The sequence below is a fragment of the Panthera pardus genome, unplaced genomic scaffold (genome assembly GCF_024362965.1).
Source record: "Panthera pardus isolate Hobbes unplaced genomic scaffold, ASM2436296v1 HiC_scaffold_22, whole genome shotgun sequence".
Taxonomy (NCBI): Eukaryota; Metazoa; Chordata; class Mammalia; order Carnivora; family Felidae; genus Panthera; species Panthera pardus.
In genome coordinates this window covers 24350953-24373875 of record NW_026526788.1, presented here as the reverse complement: position 1 = coordinate 24373875, position 22923 = coordinate 24350953, and the positions used below count along the sequence as shown (strand labels likewise).

At 38.1% G+C, this 22923-nt stretch overlaps 1 protein-coding gene across 2 annotated transcripts in view; it reads left to right on the top strand.

The window, feature by feature from the left end:
* JMJD1C (jumonji domain containing 1C) overlaps nucleotides 1–14835 on the top strand; it is a 261276-nt gene extending 246441 nt beyond the window's left edge. For both annotated transcript variants that reach the window (XM_053910336.1, XM_019444299.2), the window contains exons 21-26: nucleotides 368–498; nucleotides 874–996; nucleotides 3060–3199; nucleotides 4970–5146; nucleotides 13477–13608; nucleotides 13914–14835. In XM_053910336.1, coding sequence (XP_053766311.1) covers nucleotides 368–498; nucleotides 874–996; nucleotides 3060–3199; nucleotides 4970–5146; nucleotides 13477–13608; nucleotides 13914–14003 — 793 coding nt within the window. In that variant the 3' untranslated portion in view covers nucleotides 14004–14835. The remainder of the gene's footprint in view (nucleotides 1–367; nucleotides 499–873; nucleotides 997–3059; nucleotides 3200–4969; nucleotides 5147–13476; nucleotides 13609–13913) is intronic.
* The last annotated feature ends 8088 nt before the right edge of the window (nucleotides 14836–22923 follow it).

The window sequence follows — 22923 nt, the reverse complement described above, 5'->3', positions numbered from 1 at the left end:
AATGAGGTCAAGGAAAGTGTTACCTGTCAAAGTCCTTAGAGAAAGGTTGTATTAACTTTTGAACAACTTGAAAATTATGAAAGCACTGAAGAATGTAAATCTGTAGGGGCACCTGGGTTGCTCAGTTAGTTTGTCAACTTTGCTCAAGTTATGATCTCACGGTTTGTGAGGTTGAGCCCCACGTTGAGCCCCGCATTGTGCTCTGTGCTGATAGCTCAGAGCCTGGAGCCTGCTTCAGATTCTGTGTCTCCCTCTCTCTGCCCCTCTCCTATTCGCACTCTGTCTCTCTCTCTCAAAAAATGTAAACATTAGAAATTTTAAGAAAAGAATGTAAATCTGTGTTCAAGTCAGTGTTATTATTCTTCAGATATGAAGATCTTTTAAAAAGCCTGCCATTGCCAGAATATTGTAATCCAGAAGGAAAATTCAACTTGGCCTCTCATTTGCCAGGATTTTTTGTGCGCCCTGATCTAGGACCCAGGTTGTGCAGTGCCTATGGTAGGTATATATTTACATTTCCATGAATTTGGAATTATATGAAATTTTAACTTCTGTCCAAAGATAATTGTCATTATTTTTAGGTACTACTAAATCTGTTTTCTAGTAATCCATTGAAATCTTTTTTTCCTCTCAAATAGTATATTGGAAATTAATAGCCAATATAGTTAAGTACTTATGGATTCCTTGCAAAATATTTACATTTTCTATTGATTTTTATGGGAATTTCTTGCATTGTGGCTTTTGGGAAGCAGGTTTTGAAACAAGGAGAGTATAGCTCAAATTATAATTAACAAATGTTCCTCATAGAGCCGATTTTGGGGAGAATATTTAGGATATGTGTTCGGTCAAGTAAAAGTTTTTTTTTATACACAGGTGTAGCTGCTGCTAAAGATCATGACATAGGAACAACAAATCTCCATGTTGAAGTCTCTGATGTTGTAAACATTCTAGTCTATGTTGGCATAGCCAAAGGAAATGGCATTCTTTCAAAAGCAGGTAAAGAAACTTGAATAGTGGTCTTTGGGATGACAGTTAAATAACCACACACACTAGGACTTATTGTCCAGAATGTCAGCCTCTCAGTAAACAGCAAAGATTGCAAAAAGATTTGCAGCAGATAGAGAGATATTCTGATCTTTATTACTTTAAGAGTGGTTGATTTGCCTGTCTTTTTTTGATATAATAGGAATTTTAGTTTTAAAAATGAGTATTATTATTTGACCCTTGCTATCTTTAAATGTTCTGTTTGTGAAAATAAACCATTAGGCTCACTTATAAACATTTATTGGATATTAGAAACTGGGCACTGGGTGTCTGAAGATGAATAAGATGTGGTTTGTGCCTCAAGCATTCTTCATTTTTTCCTCTCTACTATCAGGGAAGGAATCTTTTCTCCTAAGTAGAAATAAGCTCTCTACCCAGTGTATAGGTTTTAGGTTCCATCCTCTGGATTTCTTTCTGAAACCTCATTCCACCTGCTGTCCTCTTCTTTATACTTTCCCTCCTGACTGGTTTATTTTCTTTGGAATAGGAGTACACTCTAGACTATTTCTTCTTTATCAAAAGGAAACGTCCGTCAAATCTTGTCTTCCTCACTGCCATCCTATCACTCCTGCCCTCATAACAGATTCTTTGCTGTCCCTGTCAACCGCCATTCACATTTCAGCTCAGTGCGGGTTGGCCTTGTACCTGCTGCCCTGCTGAAATTACTATTGCTGCGGCCCTCACAACATTCACAGTTTAAGTGGTTTTAGTGGTTTCTTTCTGGTCTTAATACTTACCCTCTGTAATAAATGGCACTGTTAGTCACTGCGTCTTCTTCAAATGCTGCCTTTGGCTTCTAGAGTACTAGTCCCCTAGTTCTTAACACCTTATGGAATCACAGGCTTTTCTAGGGTCCGAGAATTTTATTTATTTATTTTTTATCTTTTCTAGTTTGCATTTACTTCATGTGAAATTCTACACATTACCCACCTACCACATACTTCACCAGTTCTATATCTGGAGCCAAGGATGTATCTAAACTTAGTGACTAGGTGCTGAAAACATGGGGGTTCATTTGTAGTATTCACTCTGTTTTTCTGTGTATTTGACAGCTTCCATAAAACACAACCTAAATTCCCCCAAAACTAGAAAATCCTTTTTACACTCTTTTTTAGCTTCTTAGATTGACCCTTGATTATAATAGATAAAAACTCTTTGCCCCCGAGCCCCCCCCCCTCTCCAGGATTTGAGTTGGGCATACTTGGGTTATAGTCTTAGCTCTAATACAGAAATGTGTGACTTATGGTTCAGATTACTGTTCTTTTTAAAGCCTCTGATGCTACGTAGTTAATTAACTCTTTTGTGCCTCATTGTACTTCATTCAAATCAACCCCTCTAGCATTTATTTTCCAATACAGAGGTTATACCTGCATTTCTCTTTAACTAGTCTTTCATGTCCTTAAATGCTGAGACTGTTATTTATCTTTATTCTTGCACAACTTCAATCCCTCATTTGTAGCATAGTATTTGGTCTTTTGAGAAAACATCCATTTTAATCCTTTGGCTGTCTTTATCTGAAGCTTTTGCCACTGTTTATAGATGATCCCAAAAAAAAGGAGTGTTTTTTTAAAAAGGAATGTTTCGGGTTAATGCTTAAAACACATCAAGAAATACTGACCTACTGAAAGCATACGCTTTTTCCTCCACCTGTAATGGCTCTCCTGCCTCCTATCTCCTCCTGGGCATATTCTTTCATATAGTTGTCTCCCCCTAGAGGCCTTTATTATAAAAGATAAGCTTTCTCTACCCCAATAATCCCCCTCCTCCTTTTTTTTTAATTCATAGAACAGTGAAGTTTAATGTCAGAAAACAAATGATCTGGGAAAGTTACTGTTACTCTCCCCCTCCTTAGGGTCAGTGTTTTCTGTTTTCTAACAGTATAACTGTGTGTGTACCTCCTCTCTTAAGAGTCCTATCTAGTCAGGCACTGTGCTGCTCTCGTAGGTCACTTCTAGGACACTTGGCTCCCTGGTGCTCTTTAGTGACTAATTTGAAAATATTTTCCTATGTTTCAGGAGTACTCAAGAAATTGGAGGAAGAAGATTTGGATGATGTTTTAAGAAAACGATTGAAGGACTCAAGTGAAATACCTGGTGCTCTGTGGCATATTTATGCAGGGAAAGACATTGACAAGATAAGGGAATTTCTTCAAAAGGTATAATTTGGGTTACGAATAGTTTACTTCTTCACCTTGAGCAAGGACTTAGTAATTCTTTCTAAGTTTATTTATGTTTAAAGAGGAGAGAGAGAGCATGAGTGTGAGTGGGGGAGGGGGAATCCCAAGCAGGCTCCCTGCTGTCAGTGCGGAGCCCAACACGGGACTCGATCTCACAAACTGTGAGATCATGAGCCAAAATCAAGAACTAGTCACTTAACCGACTGAGCCCCTCAGGTGCCCCAAGAACTTGTTCATTTTCTTTTTCTTTTTCTTTTTTTTTTTTAGTGTGTGTTTGTTTGTTTGTTTGTTTGTTTATTTATTTTGAGAGAGAGAATCCCAAGCAGGTTCCACGCTGTCAGCACAAAGCCCAGTGCAGGGCTTGAACTCCTGAACTGTGAGATCATAACCTGAACTGAAATCCAGAGTCGAACACTTAACCAACTGAGCCACCCAGGCGCCCCTAGAAATTTTTAACGTAACTTCATTTATCATTCAGCAACATAAGATCATTAAATAATTTTTGCTTCGAAAGAGGACAGGATTTCTTGTTGCTGTTGAAAGTCAGAAACTCCTTTCTCTTACTCCTTTTAAAGCCCATTTCATGTTGAGATATTTGAATGGCAAACTTCTTCTCAGTTGCTAGTGCTCCCCTATCTCCTTTTTAGTAAAGAACTAATCTGTTGATGAGTCAGATGTTTCCCTTGGTGAAAAGTAGTAAAAAGTACAGGATACAAAAACTAATATGTCACAGAAATATCTAAAGAAGGTAGGATCTTTATTTTAGTAAAAGTGTCCCTTGAAATTGGTTTTTCAAAGATTAAAAGTTTAGTAATATAAAGGTATTTACCTTTGTACGTATATGTTTTTTAATGTTTTTTATTTATTTTTGAGAGACACAGACAAAGCATGAGTGGGAGAGGGGCAGAGAGAGAGGGAGACACAGAATCCAAAGCAGGCTCCAGGCTCTGAGCCATCAGCACAGAGCCTGACATGGGCTGGAACCCACGAGCCATGAGATCATGACCTGAGCCGAAGTCAGACGCATAACTGACTGAGACACCCAGGCGCCCCTGTACTTACCTTTCTAAAAAGATCAGGATCAGGAAGTGTTTAAGAAGTCTATACATATGGATGGTTTGGCTCTTGGAAAAAAAGCTACTAAACTGAGCTTTCCCTAATCTCTGTGCTGTACTCTTGAAATAACAGTAAAGAAACCAAATGGATAGAATCTTCATGGGGCAAGGAGGAGCTGAGAAGGTGATAGTATAGGGGTACTGGGTGTCTCGGCCAGTTAAGCATCTGAGTCTTGACACAGGTCAAGACTCTCGTCTTGTGCTGAGTCTTGTGCTCAGGTCATGATCTCGTGGTTTGGGAGATCAAACCCCAAACCCCTCAGGGCTCTGTGCTGACCCTGTGGAGCCTGCTTGGGATTCTCTCCCTTTCTCTTTCTCTGCCCCTCCCCCACACTTACTCACTCTCTTTCTCAAAATAAACACATTTTTTTTTAAAAGGTGGTAGTATGATTCACTTTACTAACAGAACCTCTTTGTGCAATATTGTTGTAATGTCCTTTGGCTTTTCAAATTGTCGTAGAATATTATTACCTTAAGTGCACACATTCCATAAGATTTTAAGAACAAAAGATGGTTAAGATTATTAGAACAAGAGATGGTTATTGTAAAGAAAATTGAAATTTAACTGAACGGGATTTATCATTTTCCTTACTTAAAACTGAGGTATATATTCTAATTTTAATCCATATTGCAGATTTCAAAAGAACAAGGCCTTGAAGTTCTACCAGAACATGATCCAATACGTGACCAAAGCTGGTATGTGAACAGAAAGCTCCGCCAAAGACTGCTTGAGGAATATGGAGTCAGAACTTGCACTCTCATTCAGTTCCTTGGTGATGCCATTGTCTTACCAGCAGGAGCACTTCATCAGGTGCGTACAAACTTATTTCCAACACGTCTATTTACTGAAAGAACCAATTTTGAAAAATGAATTGTTCTGGTAAGTAGGAGAATGACCCGCACCCGTTTGTTTTCCTTAAGAAATTACCAAGATAGCTTTCCCGTGCTTGAAGAGATCTGACGTAGTTAAATGGTTTGAGAACTGAAATTATTTTAACATGAGCCAGATTTCCATTTTTGTATTGTTTCTGGTTTAGTGGATGTAAATCTAATTTTTAAGTCTTTTTAAGGGGAAAATGAGATACTATATATTCGGTTCCTGGTAGTGAGACTTAACACTTAAGTTATTAATAAGACTTAGGAGATCACACATTTTCCAAGGCACCAAATTGAGCAGAATGAAGTATTGACTAGACCGTTCGGAAATTCAGGCTTTTGTGTAACTCCCCCCTTGTCAGGTTGCTAACATAGTGATAATGTTTCCAAAGAAAGATAGTACGTAATTTTCATAGCTACTGATCCACAAAATTTAGAAACTAAAACACCTTATCTTACTTCTGTGGCTTGACTATGTGGCACTTGGCAAAATGGCATAGTGGGCTTGGAGGATTGTATTAAAAGCATACAGTGGATTCCTATAGACTGGAGCCACTGTGGACCAGCTTAGCGTTCACAGTAACGAAGTGTGTAGGGGAAACCCAAGAACCCAAAAAGCTAGTTTGCCCCAGAGTGGGTTCGCCACCTTTCCCACCACCTGGTTATTAAGATATTATACATATCTCATATGTGTACTTTTACATAAGACATGGAAAATTTTCCACATTTTGTATAACCATATATGTGCAATAACTGCCTATGTAGTGTTGTGACATTGTTATATAATACCACAAATACTCCATAAATGATAATAGTTACTTAGTTTTTAATATGTCAAGCTCAGAGTTAGATTTATCATTCTTAAATATCAAATGGCATTTATGATAGTAAAACACAAACATAATACACCTGTTTCACCACAATAACTTCCTGGAGGAAAAAATATATTAAATGTGTTGATTAAATTAATACATTATTTATATTAAATTGTTTTATTGTCCCATGGTCAGTGATCAGAGTTGTTTCATTTTTGATTCAGCTTTATTTTTTCATTAATTTTTCTTAAGTTTTTTATTCATTTATTTGTTTTGAGAGAGAGATTGTGAGTAGGGGAGGAGCAGAGAGAGAGAGAGAGAGGGAGAGAATCCCAAGCTCGAACCCACTAGCCGTGAGATCATGACCTGAGCAGAAACCAAGAGTCACTCAACCGACTGAGCCACCCAGGTGTCCCTATGGTTAAAGTTTAAATGGGATTCACCCCACATCCCCCTTTTTTTTTTTTTTTTTTTTTTTTTGCCTTCTAGTCTCTTATCAGAAAAGAGCTAATCAGTAACAAAAAAATAAAATATCCTCAATGAAGCAGTCTTTTTAAGAGAATAGTGCAGTGAATCCTTTTGTAAATAGAAAGAATTCTTTGATAATATGAAACAAGTTCTCCTGAAAATCCTTACATATTTAACTTTATCTAGTATCTACTTTCTTCAAGTTAATAAAACTGTACAGTGTAGTTTTTTAAATCGAGGTATAATTTTATATATGTGCATTCTGTAAGTTTTGAGAACTATATAGTGAGGTAACAACACAACAAAATAGTGAACACTTCCATGACTCCTAAAAATTCCCTCCTGCCCCTTATTAGTCAACTTTTCCAACTTGACTTTCCAACAACCACTTGTTTCCTCCTATAGTTCTGCCTGTATTAGAATGTCCTATGATATGTCGCCCTTAGAATCTGACTTTTCTTACTCAACATGTAATACATTTGAGATTTATCCATGTTGTGTGTATCAGTATTTGGTTTCTTTTGATTACTGGGTAGTTGTTCTGTGTATAAATACAATGTTTTTTTTTTTTAATCCACTTACCAATTAAAGAATATTTGGGTGGTTTCCATCTGGGGACAGTGATAAGTCAGTACTTATTGTCAGTTTTGTTTGCAAGCATTTGAATACATGTGCATTGGTATCTCATACTTTTAATTTACATTTTCTTAATAACCAGGTATGTTTAGCATCTTTTCATGTCCTTATTTGCTATCATCTTTATATCCATTTTGGTAAATGTGTGTTCAAATATTTTGTACATTTTCGCAGTTGGGTTTTTTTTTCTTTTTTAAAAAAATTTTTTAATGTTTATTTTTGAGAGAGATAGAGTGTGAGTGGGGAAGGGGCAGAGAGAGAGAGGGAGACACAGAATCTGAAACAGGCTCTAGGCTCTGAGCTGTCAGCAACCGAGTTCGACTCAGGGCTCGAACTCAGTAATGGCAAGATAATGACCTAGGCTGAAGTCACATGCTTAACCTACTGATCCACCCAGGCACCCCCTTAATGGTGTCTTCTAAAGAGAAGTGTTTTAATTTTGATGAAGTTCAGGTGATCAGTTTTTTTCTTTTATGTATCATACTTTTATTATTGTTGTAATTCCAAAATTTTTGTGTAGCCCAAGATCATAAATATTTTCTTATACGTTTTCTTCTATAAGCTTTATTGTTGTTAGTCTTAAATTTAGGTCTGTGACTGGTTTTTAGTTAATTTTTGTACATAATGCAAAGTATTGGACCGAGGTTTTTTTGTTTTTTGTTTGCATATGGACATATCAGTTCTATTATCTGTTGAAAGGACTATTTTCAAATAATTTTTATGTTTAAATGTAATACATTTATATGATTTTTAAGAATTCAAACAGTACAAAGGGTTCACAGTAAAAATTCCGTCTTTTTCTCACCTTTGCCCCCAGCTCCTCTCCTTCAAAGGTAACCAGTGTTACCACAGAGATTCTATGCCATGTACATGTCTCTCTGCTGCTGCTTTTTTGGGGGAAAAAACCATGTTTTCTCAAAATACTAGGCAGAGTGATACTGTTAAAAAGTTTTGTTCATAGAACACTCCACTCAAAGCTTCCCCAGGCCATAAATGATCTTTATTTGTATCCTGTCCATGCTCTCATGTATACACACACGCGCACACACACACACACATACACAATTTCACTGCCTTCCTCCCCTACTTCTCTCCTCCTTACTTCTCTCTGACCACCCTGCCTGCCATTGCTACCGTTTTCACATACACCATACATGTTTGTACCCCAGGGCCTTTGTACTTGCTAATCCTTTGGCCTGGAATTCTTTTTTCAGATATCTGTTGTAAGACTTCCTTCTTAACATTCTTTACAGGCTTTATTTGCTCAAATGTCACCTTCCTCACCCTAGTTTTTTTTTTTTTTTTTTTTTAATTTTTAAAAAATGTTTATTACTTGGGGCGCCTGGGTGGCGCAGTCGGTTAAGCGTCCGACTTCAGCCAGGTCACGATCTCGCGATCCGTGAGTTCGAGCCCCGCGTCAGGCTCTGTGCTGATGGCTCAGAGCCTGGAGCCTGTTTCCGATTCTGTGTCTCCCTCTCTCTCTGCCCCTCCCCTGTTCATGCTCTGTCTCTCTCTGTCCCAAAAATAAATAAAAAACGTTGAAAAAAAAAAAGTTTAAAAAAAAAAATGTTTATTACTTGAGAGAGACAGAGACAGAAAGCAAACAGGGGAGGGGCAGAGAGAGAGGGAGACACAGAATCCAAAGCAGGCTCCAGGCTCTAGACTCTGAACTGCCAGCAAAGAGCCCAACGCGGGGCACAAACCCAGAGACCGCGAGAAAATGACCTGAGCTGAAGTTGGCCGCTTAACCAACTGAGCCACCCAGGCATCCCACTCACCCTAGTTTTAAACTGCAAATTGTGTCTCCCAGTTCCCTGTCATCTCCCCTGCTTTATTTTCCTCCATTTTGGTCATCACCTTCTAATATTATTCATAATTTACTTATTTATTGTCTTTTAATCCACACTGGAATAGAAGGTTCTTGAGGACAGAGCTTTCTGTTTTTCATTGCCGTCTCCCATGTTTAGGATAATACATTTAAATATTTGTAAGTCCTGACAGCTTGAAAATATGTTCTCATATACAACATATTTTCACACAAGTACAGATGAAAACAAAGTTATGACTTTCCACAATTTATATATATTGTGCTCTTTGTACAAACATGTCAATTTTAGCCTCATTCTGTATGTGTCTTCTCTGGCCACTTCAGAAAGTTTACTTAGGTTGGAATATAACTTCCACTTATGACTGTACACATAAGTACATAGAAAAACATTCTCTCTTTTGAGCTAGGTAGAAATATCACTTAGATTCTAGAGAGCAAATTTCATCGTAGATTTCTAGAGTATAAAAGATATCCCACTCCGGTACACTGAAACTGCATGGATAACCTAGACTGGCAGATTCTATTCTGAGCTTCGCCGCTAGCTCGCTGAGTGCTCTAGGACAGCTCCGCAGCAGATTTTGGCATAGAATCGCCAGCTATAAGCACAACAATTTCTGTCTTCTTTTCCTTATGTGGTGTGATAATGACAGCATGGTTATTTGTACTCTGTTGAAAGGGTGCTGTCCATGACTCACAAGTGATGATAACGTGGTTTTGAGAGAAAATTAAAAGGAAAAAAAACGTTCACCATATTAACTTGGATTTGAGATGTATTACCATTTACAACTCATTTAGTCCTTAGAGGTCCTGAAAACTTTTCGTTGATGACTTCACTTCCAACAGACTACAGGTAGCCCTTAAAATAAACCCAAACTCTAATTAGTGGTTCTTGTGCTTTAAACATACATCAGAATTTCCTCAAGGGCTTAATCAAACACAGATTGCTAGACCCCACCCCTAGAATTTCTGATTCAGTGGGTCCAAGGGGGGGACCTGAAATTTTGCATTTCTAACAAGTTCCCAGGTGATGCTGATGGTACTCTCTGAGGACCACGCCTCGAAAACCAGGCAGATAAGAAGCCCTTGCAAATCCAGGGCATCTATCAAAACATGGCTTTGACCAAATGATCCATTGTATTCTTTGGTTTGTCATCAGTGAGCACTTTGAGAGGCCTAGCTGAGGGAAAGTATCATTGACACAACTCTCCATATGTATTAACTACTCAGGGCACCTGGTGGCTCAGTCGGTTGAGCATCCGACTCCAGCTCAGGTCATGATCTCACAGTTTGTGGGTTCGAGCCCTGCATCAGGCTCTGTGCTGACCACTTGCTTAGAGCCTGGAGCCTGTTTCAGATTCTGTGTCTCTTTCTCTCTCTGCCCCTCCCCTGCTCACACTTTGTCTCACTTTGTTTCTCAAAAATAAATAAATAAAATTAAAAAAAAAAAAAAAAAAGAACTTCCCTCTTCAGTTAGTTGCCGGCTTATCTTCACTGGCAAACATGACTGAATCTGTGAAAGTCCGATATATCATTAGATGGGGCAGGTGGACCTTCACCTCCAGGATTTCCTTGGTCTTAGCTCTAGTACCCTGACGTTCATAGTGACCTTTATTTTAAAAGAAACCCCCCCCTTTTTTTTTTTCCTTTTTTAAAGCCACAGTGGTGTTGGGTGGCTCAGTTGCTTAAGTATCTGACTCTTGATTTCGGTTCAGGTCATGATCTTACAGGATCAAGCCCTATTTGGGGCTCTGTCTGCTTATGATTCTCTCTCCCTTCTCTTTCTCCCTCTCTCTGCCCCTCCGCTGCTCACACATGTGCACTCACTTTCTCTCTCAAAATAAAAAAAAAACTTTATTAAAAAAAAAGTCACAAAATCTTCAGTGATAAATTTGTCCTTAACTATTTATCTTCATTGATTGTGTTTGGCCATTTGTAGTGAGTTTATAATATTGCTACTTGTGAATTCTCTGCATTCATAATGCTAAAAGGACTTTGGCAAAATCTTTAACTCTGAAGTTCTCACAAGTCACTTGTGTATATGGCAATCAGTGGCAAGATAATAACCTGTGAACACAAAGAGTTACACTTTTTTAACATTACCTGTTTATGATTATAATTGGTCCTGAAGGCAAGTATGAATAAGACAGTTTGTCAAGAAGGTGAGAAATTTGACTCAAAGATGGCCCAGAATTAATAAGTGGAACGAAGAGTTCAAATGTGTTCTTGACTCTTCACACTAACTGTAAGCCTTTATGTAAAATGTATCAAGTTGAGGTCATTAGAAAACATAACAGCATTTTTTTTTTAGTTTATTTTTTGAGAGAGTGAGTGAACACGAGCAGGGGAGGGGCAAAGAGAGGGAGACAGAATCCCAAGCAGGTTCTTTGCTATCACAGATGTGGGGCTCTAACTCACGAACTGTGAGATCATGACCCAAGCCGAAATCAGATGCTTAACCGACTGAGCCACCCAGGAGCCCAGAAAACGTAATAGTATTTATAAGCAATAATAAATGTCATGGTCCTAAAAATGATTTTAAAACAACCATAAACTGGTAAAACCAACAGAATCAACTTTTTCAGAACTCTGGAATTTAATCCAAATTTACATCAACCAGGGGACTGCTCAGTATAAAGAAAAGGACAGCTGATTTGGGGCATTTAGAAAATCTCTGGCAGGTCACTGCCTGACCACAGATAATGGAACAGCGACTTCAGTGATCACACCCAACAAGGAATAATACAGTCTTAACAGAAATAGTGTTGAAAAGTCACAAAAAATATAGATGACTCCAGCCTTCAGCAGTCAGCAGCAAACCCTAAGGCACAGGGAGAATCTGACTTCCAGTAACCACATTATAATGTTCAGGTGTCCATTTTTCAGGAAAAAGTTACAAGGCATAAACAGAAACCATAAAGTAATGCCTAATAACAGGGGAAGAACAATCGACATAAATTGTCCCTCCTCAAGGAAGCCCAGACATTGGACTTACTAGACATAGACTTTAAGTCATGTGTCATAAGTGTACTCAAAGAGCTAAAGGACTCTGGTAAAGAAAATCAGGAAGATGATGTATGAACAAGATTAGAATATCAATGAAGAGAAAAATTACAAGTAGACGCAGACATGCTAAAAGGTACACGGCAGAACTTTTGAAGGCCTAATCCCCACAGTACATTCAGATAAGTGAAAGGACATTTGGAGAGTGTATGCTGGACCGAGTTAATATAGGACTATAAAGCATCTGTTAGACAAAATGTTACAGGAGCTGGGTTCCTGTTGGCTTGCCATTTGTTGGCTGATTTATCTTGGAACAGGCACTGAACTTCTTATCCATCATTTCCTGTTCTGTGAAATAGAGCATCTGTTCTAGAGACACATGGTGAAGATCCAGCGAGACTATATAGCAGTGCTGAAAATGTGAGGCATCACTGTGTTCGTCCTACAGAAGAACCAACAACCTAGTGACTAACGGAAGAGAATGTTTATATATGCTACCAAGTTATCAGTGGAGGCACAGTGCTTGACTTAACTCTGCAGACTTGAGCAGGTGGACATTATTCCCAGAGGAGAAATTCCAGCACTTTGGGAATCCATCACTCTATCACATTTTTTCACAGTTCTCTATCCCCACTTACTATCTTACTTTTCACACCTCCCAATTAGACTTATTTTCATCTTTTAAAAATTAGAATTAATTTAAATGTTTAGTTTTCAGTTATTTCTCCTTTCCCAGGAATTTTATGATGTCTTTAAATATCACTGTAAGACCTAGAACATCACAAAAATCTGGACTGGATCAGCTTTGTTCTCTCTCTGTCATTATACTAAGCATTAATAATAAAAAAAAAAAATAACAATTCCAAGAAATAGTGAAGTACCAAGTCAGTTTGTACATGGTGTATAAATAACATAAAATTGGCTTTTTGTGAAAACCATTTTAGTCAGGGGAGACATCAGTTGTAGTAATATCGCCACTAGAGACTGAATGTATCTTTAGTTGTTTAATTTGAAAGGCAAAAATAAAATCCTAGGATAATTCTAAAACTGTCATGAGCAATACATCTGTCTAGAACTGGATTTCTTCCCAGTTTTTCACAAACTAATTTCATTTCTTATGCTTTAACCCACTCTCTGGTGTAAAAATTAACAGTGAAATGACCCAGATGCTGAAAGCCAGAGGAGCGACATCAGATTGTTTGCACCAAACAGGGAAGCAGATCCTATCAGCTGCGCTCTTTTTTTTTTTTTTAAGTAACACCAAGAAATCCACCATGACCAAATTGGTAATTTAGAATCTAATTATTAGCCTCTCTGAAGGATTTCTGGAAAAGTTCTTTTCATCACTTAAAAATACTACATTTACACAGTCCCTCCACATGAAAGCTTTTCAGTGATAGAACTCTCATAAAAGCGTGGTGTTCTGCTTTGAAATGCATTTGATGTTCAGGAGAAAATAAGTTCTCTGGTATTCCTGCCTCCTAAAATTTTTATTTTACTGTTTTGTTTCGGGGATAGGTACAGAATTTTCACAGCTGTATTCAGGTAACTGAAGACTTTGTGTCTCCAGAACATCTTGTACAGTCATTTCATTTAACACAGGAACTGAGACTCTTGAAGGAGGAAATCAATTACGATGATAAACTACAGGTAGGAGATGAATTTTCTAACTGACTCCTGTTCTTATGTGCCTTTTATATTCAGAAATACGATATGTGCATAACCACTTAGGCAGTCATTGTCCTTGTTTGTCACATTAGGATAACAACCACAGCTTAATAACAGTATGCATTTAACTGTATGATTTTCAGTGGCCCTTATTTTAACTTTCAGTTTAACATTTTTTTAACTTTGACATTTATTTTATTTTGAGTGTATCTTTCCCTCATTAAAAAAAAAAAAAGCTTTAATTTATCTCCAGCTTAAGTGATTAGAAATATCAAAATCTCTTTCAGGTTAAAAATATATTGTATCATGCAGTTAAGGAAATGGTGAGAGCTTTGAAGATACATGAAGACGAAGTAGAGGATATGGAAGAAAATTAGGTGTGGTCCAGTTTGATACTTTTAGGCCATTGAACTGTAATTACTTTCGAACGATGATAAGTATGCACATTGACTTAAGCTTCATAAAACCATCAGTGCCAAGAAATTCTCTTTTGTAGCAATTACTTGTTACTGATACCGCAGCAGTATAGCATAAGTCACAGTTCCTGTGATGCAATGTTAGTTATGAAAACAAGCTAAATTTAAAAAGCAGCACTTCATGGCTGTTTTTGTATTATAGTGTATATGATGTTTGTGAAAATGCCAGATTTAAAATGATGTATTTATTTTTGACAAAAAAAACCCACAAAATTCTACGCTATATTGTTGATCAAGTGTAAATGTGACCTTGTACAGTTTACTAAAATAACGGATATTTTTCACTACATTGAGACAGTTACTGTGAGAATAGGACACAAACACCAGCTATTGCCTGCATTTGGGAAATTGCTGAATCGCACAGCATTCATGTCATAATCAGAAATTACTGCCAAATAATTGTAAAATTTGTAAAATATGAAGTATATAAAGTAGATACTAAATACGGACACTTCAATATTTTGTTGAAGCTATTGACTGTACAATTTAACATTTTCAAAAGGTGTAATTTATTTAAAATTGTCTCATTTTGGTAAAATTTATGTGAACTTTTAAAGCTAAATATTAAACTTAATATGCTATGTAAATATATACATATATACATTTAATGATGTATTTTTTTAAAACATTGGCTTGCTTTTATTTGTTAAAAGTGCAAGTGTTACATATGGCTTTGTACATTAAAGTTGAAAGGGGTTTTACATTTTCCATTAAAAGGACTTTATCAAAAAATGGCGTGTTCCAGAGTTCTTCCTTTTATGATGTGCATACTACCAAGGATTCATCATCATGATGACTACTAAGCATTTTCTTACAATGTTCTCTTCTAGGACATTTTTCCTTTGTTTTATAAGTTTTGTGCTTTTCTTTAGACTTTATGGGCCATCACAAGTGCCTCAACTCATTTGTCCTATGGCACAACTGAAAAAAGGAATACCGGTAACTACTATTTGTTATCTATGAACACATTTTCACTGAAAGAAGAATGCATATGTGAACTTTTAAAGCCATGATTATGCGCGTATGTGATCAGTTTCAAGTAAGTGTGTTTCACCACAGAGCTAGCTGATAAGATAGTTTTGGGGGTGGGAGGAAGACAGGGGACACAGTGGCCTACAGTCAGCCAGTCTAGGTCGAATATGAGTTCTGCTACTTACTGTGTGGCCTTGGTAAGTTGCTTTAATTCGGAGTCTTCGTTTTAATAGCTATTACCAGTTGGTTACTCTGAGGCTCACATAGACCTATCCATTTGAATGTTCCTGGAAATACGTCATCCTCCACTGACACCTGCAGGATACTGAAGGGGACAGCCTTTTCTTCTCATTTGAAAGCACATAGTTAAAAAGAAAAAAGTAGTAAGTAGCCCAAGTTGTGACCATGCAAGTTGCTTTGTTTATATCTACCATCGTTAATTTTTTTTAATGTTAATTTGTATTTTTGAGAGAGGGTGTGCAAGTGGGGGAAGGACAGAGAGAGAAGACAGATCCAAAGCAGGCTCCAGGCTCTGAGCTATCAGCACACAACCCAGTGCGGGGCTCAGACTCCTGAACCGCAGGATCATGACTGAGCCACCCAGGTGCCCCTATGTGTACCATCTTTTAACTCCCTGTGGGCTATGATGTCACCTACTCCAGGCAATATTCAGCCAGGAGTATGAGGTTACGGGTCACATTAATGTCCCACGTGACGCAGGGGTTAATGGGATGGGTGACGACTACTTGGCTAGAAACACTGGGCTGAGGAATCGTTCAAATGATAATGTGAATCTTCTATTTTTTTAAACATGTTTCGGTTCATTTAAATGGTATTTGCTGCTTAACACTTTCAAAAGTCCCATCTGATTTAATTTTGATGTGAAATTAATTTCAAGCCCAAGATATTAATTCTAGAGTAGACTGCCTGCTGCTCCCTAAAGTCTGCCAAGAACCTAAAGTCTTGTGACTTTTTTCCAAAAGGTTTCAAAAGGTTTTGCTGCTTTTGCTGTTGTTTGAGCCACCTTTTAACCGTACTACAACCCCTACAAGAGAGGCTGAAACTAAGGCAGGTCAAGCCTGGCAGTGTGGCTTCTTTCAAAACAAACTCATCTGATACAAGTATTCTATCCATGGTCTGAATTCCATGCTAGTGACCTAATTCTTGGTAAGGCAGGGTGGAGAGAGTGGACTATAACGCTCTCATCATTAAAGACGTGACTTTTTGGAATGCTGTGAGTTGTTTTACCGGTCACATCCCTGGTGGAGCGATTCCTCTGCCCACTTAGCTTGTTTCCTTCATCCTTTTGGTTAGCTCAGATGCTTCTCACATATGAAACCATCTGAGCATGTCCGTTTCCTCCAGACAGTGATGGAGTACATAATATAAACGTGTAAAATAATCTTCAAAGAGACTATACAGGGAAACTTGTGCTGAATATTTAGATCCCTCCCATTTTACTTTAATTTGGACTTGAATTTGAATTCTTTTTCCTGACTAATGATTTACATGAGTCCAAACCCATTTCCCTTCTGCCCAGCACATTCTGGGATTGGAACACCCATAAAATGTGTCGTTCTTGATGCTTCCCTTTGATAGATGGAATATGGGTTTGGTGATATCTGTGTAAGATTAGTGAGCTTCAGAAGAAAAATGTGCTCTCATACCTTTGTTCTGTGTGTGTACATATACAGTGATGTAAATTTGGCATTTTTTTTTTTTTTTTTTAACATTTATTGTTGAGAGAGCACAAGCAGGGGAGGGGCAGAGAGAGAGGAAGACACAGAACCTGAAGCAGGCTTCAGTCTCTGAGCTGTCAGCACAGAGCCCGACCCCGCGAAATGCAAGATCATGACCTGAGCCACCCAGGTGCTGCCCCTCCCCCGTTTTTTTTGCTTTTGTTTTTTTGTTTGTTTGTTTTTTAGCATCTTCTATTCCTAAATGCCAACCTATCAAAGATCATCTCCCAGATCAGATCAGGAATGCTGGCCATGGAAGAGGGGGGAAAAAAGAAAATTACTTAATTACCATTCTACAGCTATTCAGTATACTGTGCACTATGAATCCTGGGATGTAGCAAGTGGCCAAGATTCAGACTCAAGTTATGACATACCTGGTTTCACAGTAATTAACCTTGATAGTGACACCTTCCAACCGAGTAGTATGTAGTTTGGCTCTCACAGAAATCTGGTTCTTTTAATGAAAGCAAAGTTCCTTTCAAACAAAAATGAAATGTTGGCGAGCCCCAGGTCACTGGCTGCACACAAAGTGGGTTCCCTTTCCTGACTGGAGAGATTTTCACAGCTGACTTAAGCTGTTCACTCAGTTGTCTGTAAATGAGCCAACCAGCTGCCCTTAAGCCTGGAGGATTGCCTGTCTTTTCTGTCTTGTCTTACCAAAAAGACCTCAGCCCTGGGGTCAGTGGAGGGGCAAATCAAGAATGGTGTGTTGTATGTGTGGGTCACAGCTGGACTCCCATTTTGAGAGGAGGTACCTTCCCAGGACAAATGAGCCCAACAATGCGCTCCTGTCCCCTGGTCTTTGACCCCAGGTTTGACAGATGATGAAACGATTTGGGGGGCTGGGTCGGTGAACAAACCAAAATGAAGAAGTGCAAAACAAGGTGGAGAGCCAGCATGGTCCTCTGCCAACATAGGATGGTAACTGATTCAGAGGTCCTACCAAGCTAGTAAAGAATACAGGGGCGGCGGCGGGGAGTACAAGATCAATGCTGATGTTTTGTTAGCAAACTTTTTTCCAATCAGTTCCTAAAAACCCCTGCACTATGCTGGTGAAAACCACAGGACTTTTAAAGGAGGAAAAACAAGGATTTGGGCATAACATTGAAAAACTTACCAGTGACACGTTTTAAAAAGTGAGGCAGGAGCACCTGGATGGCTCAGTCGGTTGGGTGTCCGACTTCAGCTCAGGTCATGACCTCATGGTTGGTGAGTTCAAGCCCCACATTGGGCTCTGTGCTGACAGCTTGGAGCCTGGAGCCCCCCCACCCCACCCCCACCCCCCACACTCGCTCTTGCACTCTCTCTTGTGTCTCAAAAATAAATATGAAAAAAAAATTTTTTAAAGTGAGGCAGCAGTGTCTTAACATGTTAAATATTTAAGAATAGGTTAACACTATAAAATAAATGGCACTTTACCCTAAAGAAGAAAGAGTAGAAATTTGCATTGGAAATGGGCATCGGAAGGGTTGCTGCTTGGTGAGAAATACTGTGCCGTGTTGGAAGAAGGGTTGTGTGGAATTAGAGGGGAAGGTGTAATACCAGGTGTGGATGGATGGAAAGGTGTGGCTCAGCACCAGCATGAAGGTTCAGATGATGCAGTTTTCTGTGTTCACTTAAGTTTTTCTTGCAGGCAAAATTGCCCCTTAAACATAAAGTTCACATCGTGCTCAAATTGTTTCCTATAAATTTATGTTGGGACAGATTTGCAAGCAGCAGACAGGGAAGAGTATGGAGCCTGAATAAAGGCTCGAGTTCACCCAAAGCAGGTACTATGCCATTCTAACTTTTAAGCTAAATATTTCTAGCGGTGTTGTAAACCCACAGATTCACCACTACATAACCACAAAAAGACAATGAAAAATAGCATTTAAAAATAGCCAAAGATGGGGGCACTTGGCTGGCTCAGTTGTTAGAACATGCAACTCTTAATCTCAGTGTCTTGAGTTTGAGCCCCACGTGGGGTTTTAGAGATTACTCTTATTTTTTTAATTTTAGAGAGAGCATACGTGAGCAGGGGAGAGGGACAAATGGGGAGAGAGAATCAAGCAGGTTCTGCACCCAGCACGGCAGCACAGAGGCCAACGCAGGTTTCAATCCCCTGGGATCGTGACCTCATCCAAAATCAAGAGTCGGATGCTCAACTGACTGAGCCACCCAGGCACTTCTAAAAAAAATGTTTAAAATAAATAATAGATTAAAAACAAATAGTCAAAGTCCAAGTCTCTCTGTCTTGAATTGTGAGCCTGTTCATTCTGTCACCAGTCTTCCAATAATATGAGCCTCTTTTCAAAAATTCAACAAATACCTCAAGTATTCTCTACAACTTTTTTTTAAAAATTGTGTAATTCTAACTTCATTATAGTTAACATAGTGTTCTGTTTCAGGCGTACAGTAGAGTGATCCGACAGTTCTATAATTCAGTTCTCATCACAGTAAGTTTCACCCTCACCTGTTTCACCCATCCTCCCACCCACCTCCCCTCTGGTAACTGTCACTTTTCTATAGTCAAGAGTCTTTTTGGTTTGTCTCTTTTTTCTTTGTTGATTAATTCCACATGAGTGAAATCATGCTATTTTTCTTTGACTTATTTTACTTAGATTTATACTCCCTTGATTCATCTGTGTAGTCGCAAATGGCAAGATTTCATTCCTTTTTATGGCTGAGTAATAGTCCATTGTATACATACACCACATCTTTATCCATCATCTATCCATGCAACTTGGGCTGCTTCTGTAATTTGGCTATTGTAAATAATGCTGCAGTAAACATAGGGGCACATATATCTTTTCAAATTAGTGTTTTTGTACTTTGGAGGTAAATACCCAGTAGTGGAATTACTGGATCATATGGTAGTTCTATTTTTAATATTTTGAGGAACCTCCATACTGTTTTCCACAGTGGCCATATTAGTTTGCATTCCTACCAACAGTGCAAGAGGGTTCCTTTCTCTCCACATCCTTGCCAACTCTTGTTGTTTCTTGTGTTTTTTTATTTTAGCCATTCTTTGCAATATGATGGGAGGTGATATCTGACTATGGTTTTGATTTGCTTTTCCCTGACGATGAATGATGTTGAGCATCTTTTCATGTGACTGTTGTCCATCTTATGTTTTCGTTAGAGAAATGTCCGTTCAGGTCTTCTGCTCATTTTGTAATTGGATTATTTGCTTTTCTCATGTTGGGTTGTGTAAATTCTTTATATATTTTGGATACTAACCCTTTATTGAATATGTCATTTACAATGTCTTTTCCCATTCAGTTAGCCTAGTTTTGTTGGTTGTTTCCTATACTGTGCAGAAGATTTTTATTTTGTTGTAGTCCCAATAGTTTGTTTGCTTTTGTTTCCCTTGCCTCAGGAGATCTATCTAGAAAAATGTGGTTATGGTTATAGGGGCACCTGGGTGGCTCAGTCGGTTGTGCATCCGACTTCGGCTCAGGTCATGATCTCACAGTTTGTGGGTTCGAGCCCCACATCGGGCTCTGTGCTGACCGCTTGCTCAGAGCCTGGAGCCTGCTTCGGATTCTGTGTCTCTTTCTCTCTCTGCCCCTCTCCTTCTCTCTCTGCCCCTCCCCCACTCACACTTTGTCTCACTCTGTTTCTCAAAAATAAATAAATGTAAAAAAAAAATTTTTTTTTAAGAAAAATGTGGTTACAGCCAGTGTCAGAGACATTACTGTGTTCTCTTCTAAGATTTTTATGGTTTCAGGTGTCACATTTAGGTCCTTAGTCCATTTTGAGTTTATTTTGTGTATGGTGTAGGAAAGTTTCATTCTTTTGCGTCGAGCTGTCCAGTTTTCCCAACACCATTTGCTGAGGAGACTTTTTCTCGTTGCATATTTTTGCCTCCTTTGTCAAAGATTAATTGACCATTTAATCCTGAGTTTATTTTTGGGCTCTCTGTTCTGTCCCATTGATCTATGTGTCTATTGTGCCAGTACCATACTGATTACTACAGCTTTGTAGTATTTCTTGAAATCTGGATTGTGATACCTTCAGCTTTGTTCTTCTTTTTCAAGATTGCTTTGGCTCTTCGGGGTCTTTCGTGGTTCCCTGTAAGTTGTAGGATTTTTTGTTCTAGTTCTACGGAAAATGCTGTTGGTATTTTGATAAGGATTGCATTAAGTCTGTAGGTTACTTTGAGTAGTATGGACATTTTAACAATATTTGTTTTTCCAGTCCATGAGCATGGAATATCTTTCCATTTGTTTGAATCATCTTCAGTGTCTTTCATTAGGGTCTTATAGTTTTCACAGTACAGGTCTTTGACGTTTTTGGTTAAGCATATTCTAGGTATTTTATTATTTTTGGTGATATTGTAAATGGGATTATTAATTTGTCTTTCTGCTACTTCATTATTAGGGTATAGAAATTTCTGTATATTGATTTTTGTATCTTGTGACCTTATTGAATTCATTTATTAGGTTCTGGTACCTTTTTTGTTAGAGTTTTTAGGGTGTTCTATATGTAATATCATGTCATCTGAAAATAGTGAAACTTTTATTTCTTCCTTACCAATTTAGATGCATTTTATTCCTTTGTCTTGTCTGGTTACTGTGGCTAGGATTTCCAGTTCTATGATGAATAAAAGTTTAATGAGAGTGGACATCCTTGTCTTATTCCTGACCTTAGGGGAAAAGCTCTCAGGTTTTCACCATTAAGGATGATGTTAGCTGTCAGTTTTTCATATATGGCCTTTATTATGTTGAGGTATGTTCCCTCTAAACCTACTTTGTTGAGGATTTTCATCATGAGTGGATGTTGTTCTCTGTCAAATACTTTTTCTGCATCAATTGAAATGGTTATATGGTTTTCATCCTTTCTCTTGTTGATGTTATTTACCACATTGATTTGTGAATATTTAACCACCCTTGCATCCTGGGAACAAATTCCACTTGATCATGGTGAGTGATTTTTTTTAATGTATTGTTGAATTTGGGTTGCTAAATTTTGTTGAGGACTTTTGCATCTGTGTTCATGAGACAGACTGGCCTGTAGTTCTCTTTTTGTAGTGTTTTTATAGTATCAGGGTAATGTGGGCCTTATAAAATGAATTTGGAAGATTTCATTTTTCCTCTTCTATTTTTTGGAATAGTTTGAGAAGAATACATATTCACTCTTCATTAAATATTTGGTAGAATTCACCTGTAAAGCCATCTGATTCAATTTCATTGTTGGTAATTGGTCTGTTCACTTTCTTCCTGATTCAGTTTTGGGAAGTTATGTTATTTCTAGACATTTACCCATTTCTTCTAGGTTGTCCAATTTGTTGGCATATAATTTTTTGTACTCTTTTATAATCCTTTGTATTTCTGTAGTGTTATTTCTCCTCTTTCTTTTTTTTCCCCAAGTGTTTATTTATTTTGAGAGAGAGCATGCAAACAGGGGAGGGGCAAAGAGAAAGGGGGAGAGAGAGAATCCTAAGCAAGCTCTGTGCTGTCAGCACAGAGCCTGACATGGGGCTCAATCTCCAGATGGTGATATCTTGAGTCAAGCCCAAATCAAGAGTCACATGCTCAACCAACTGAACCACCTAGGTGCCCCTCTCCTATTTCTGATTTTGAGTCTCTCCTCTCTCTCTCCTCTCTTTCTCTCTCTTTAGTGGTCTGGCTAAAGTTTTATCAATTTTGTTGATCTTTTGAAAGAACTAGATCCTGATTTTTTTTATCTTTTTGGATTTTGTTTTTGTTTTTTTTAGTTTCTATTTTGCTTATTCCTGCTCTCATCTTTATTATTTCCTTCCTGCTTTTGGGTTTTGTTCTTTTTCTAGCTCCTTTAGATGTAAGATTGGGTTGTTTGAGATTTTTCTTCTTGAGGCAGATCTGTATTTCTATAAACTTCCCACTTAGAACCACTTTTGCTACATCCCAAAGATGTTGGACTGCTGTATTTTGGTTTCTATTTTGTCTCCGTGTATTTTTTAATTTCCTCTTTGATTTCTTGGTTGACCCATTCATTGCTTAGTAGCATGTTATTTAACCTCTATGTATCTGTTCTCTCCAGAATTTTTCTTGTGGTTGATTTTTAGTTTCATAGTGTTATGGTTGGAAAAGATGCATGGTATGACTCTGATCTTTTTGAGTTTGTTGAGACTTGTTTTGTGGTCTAAT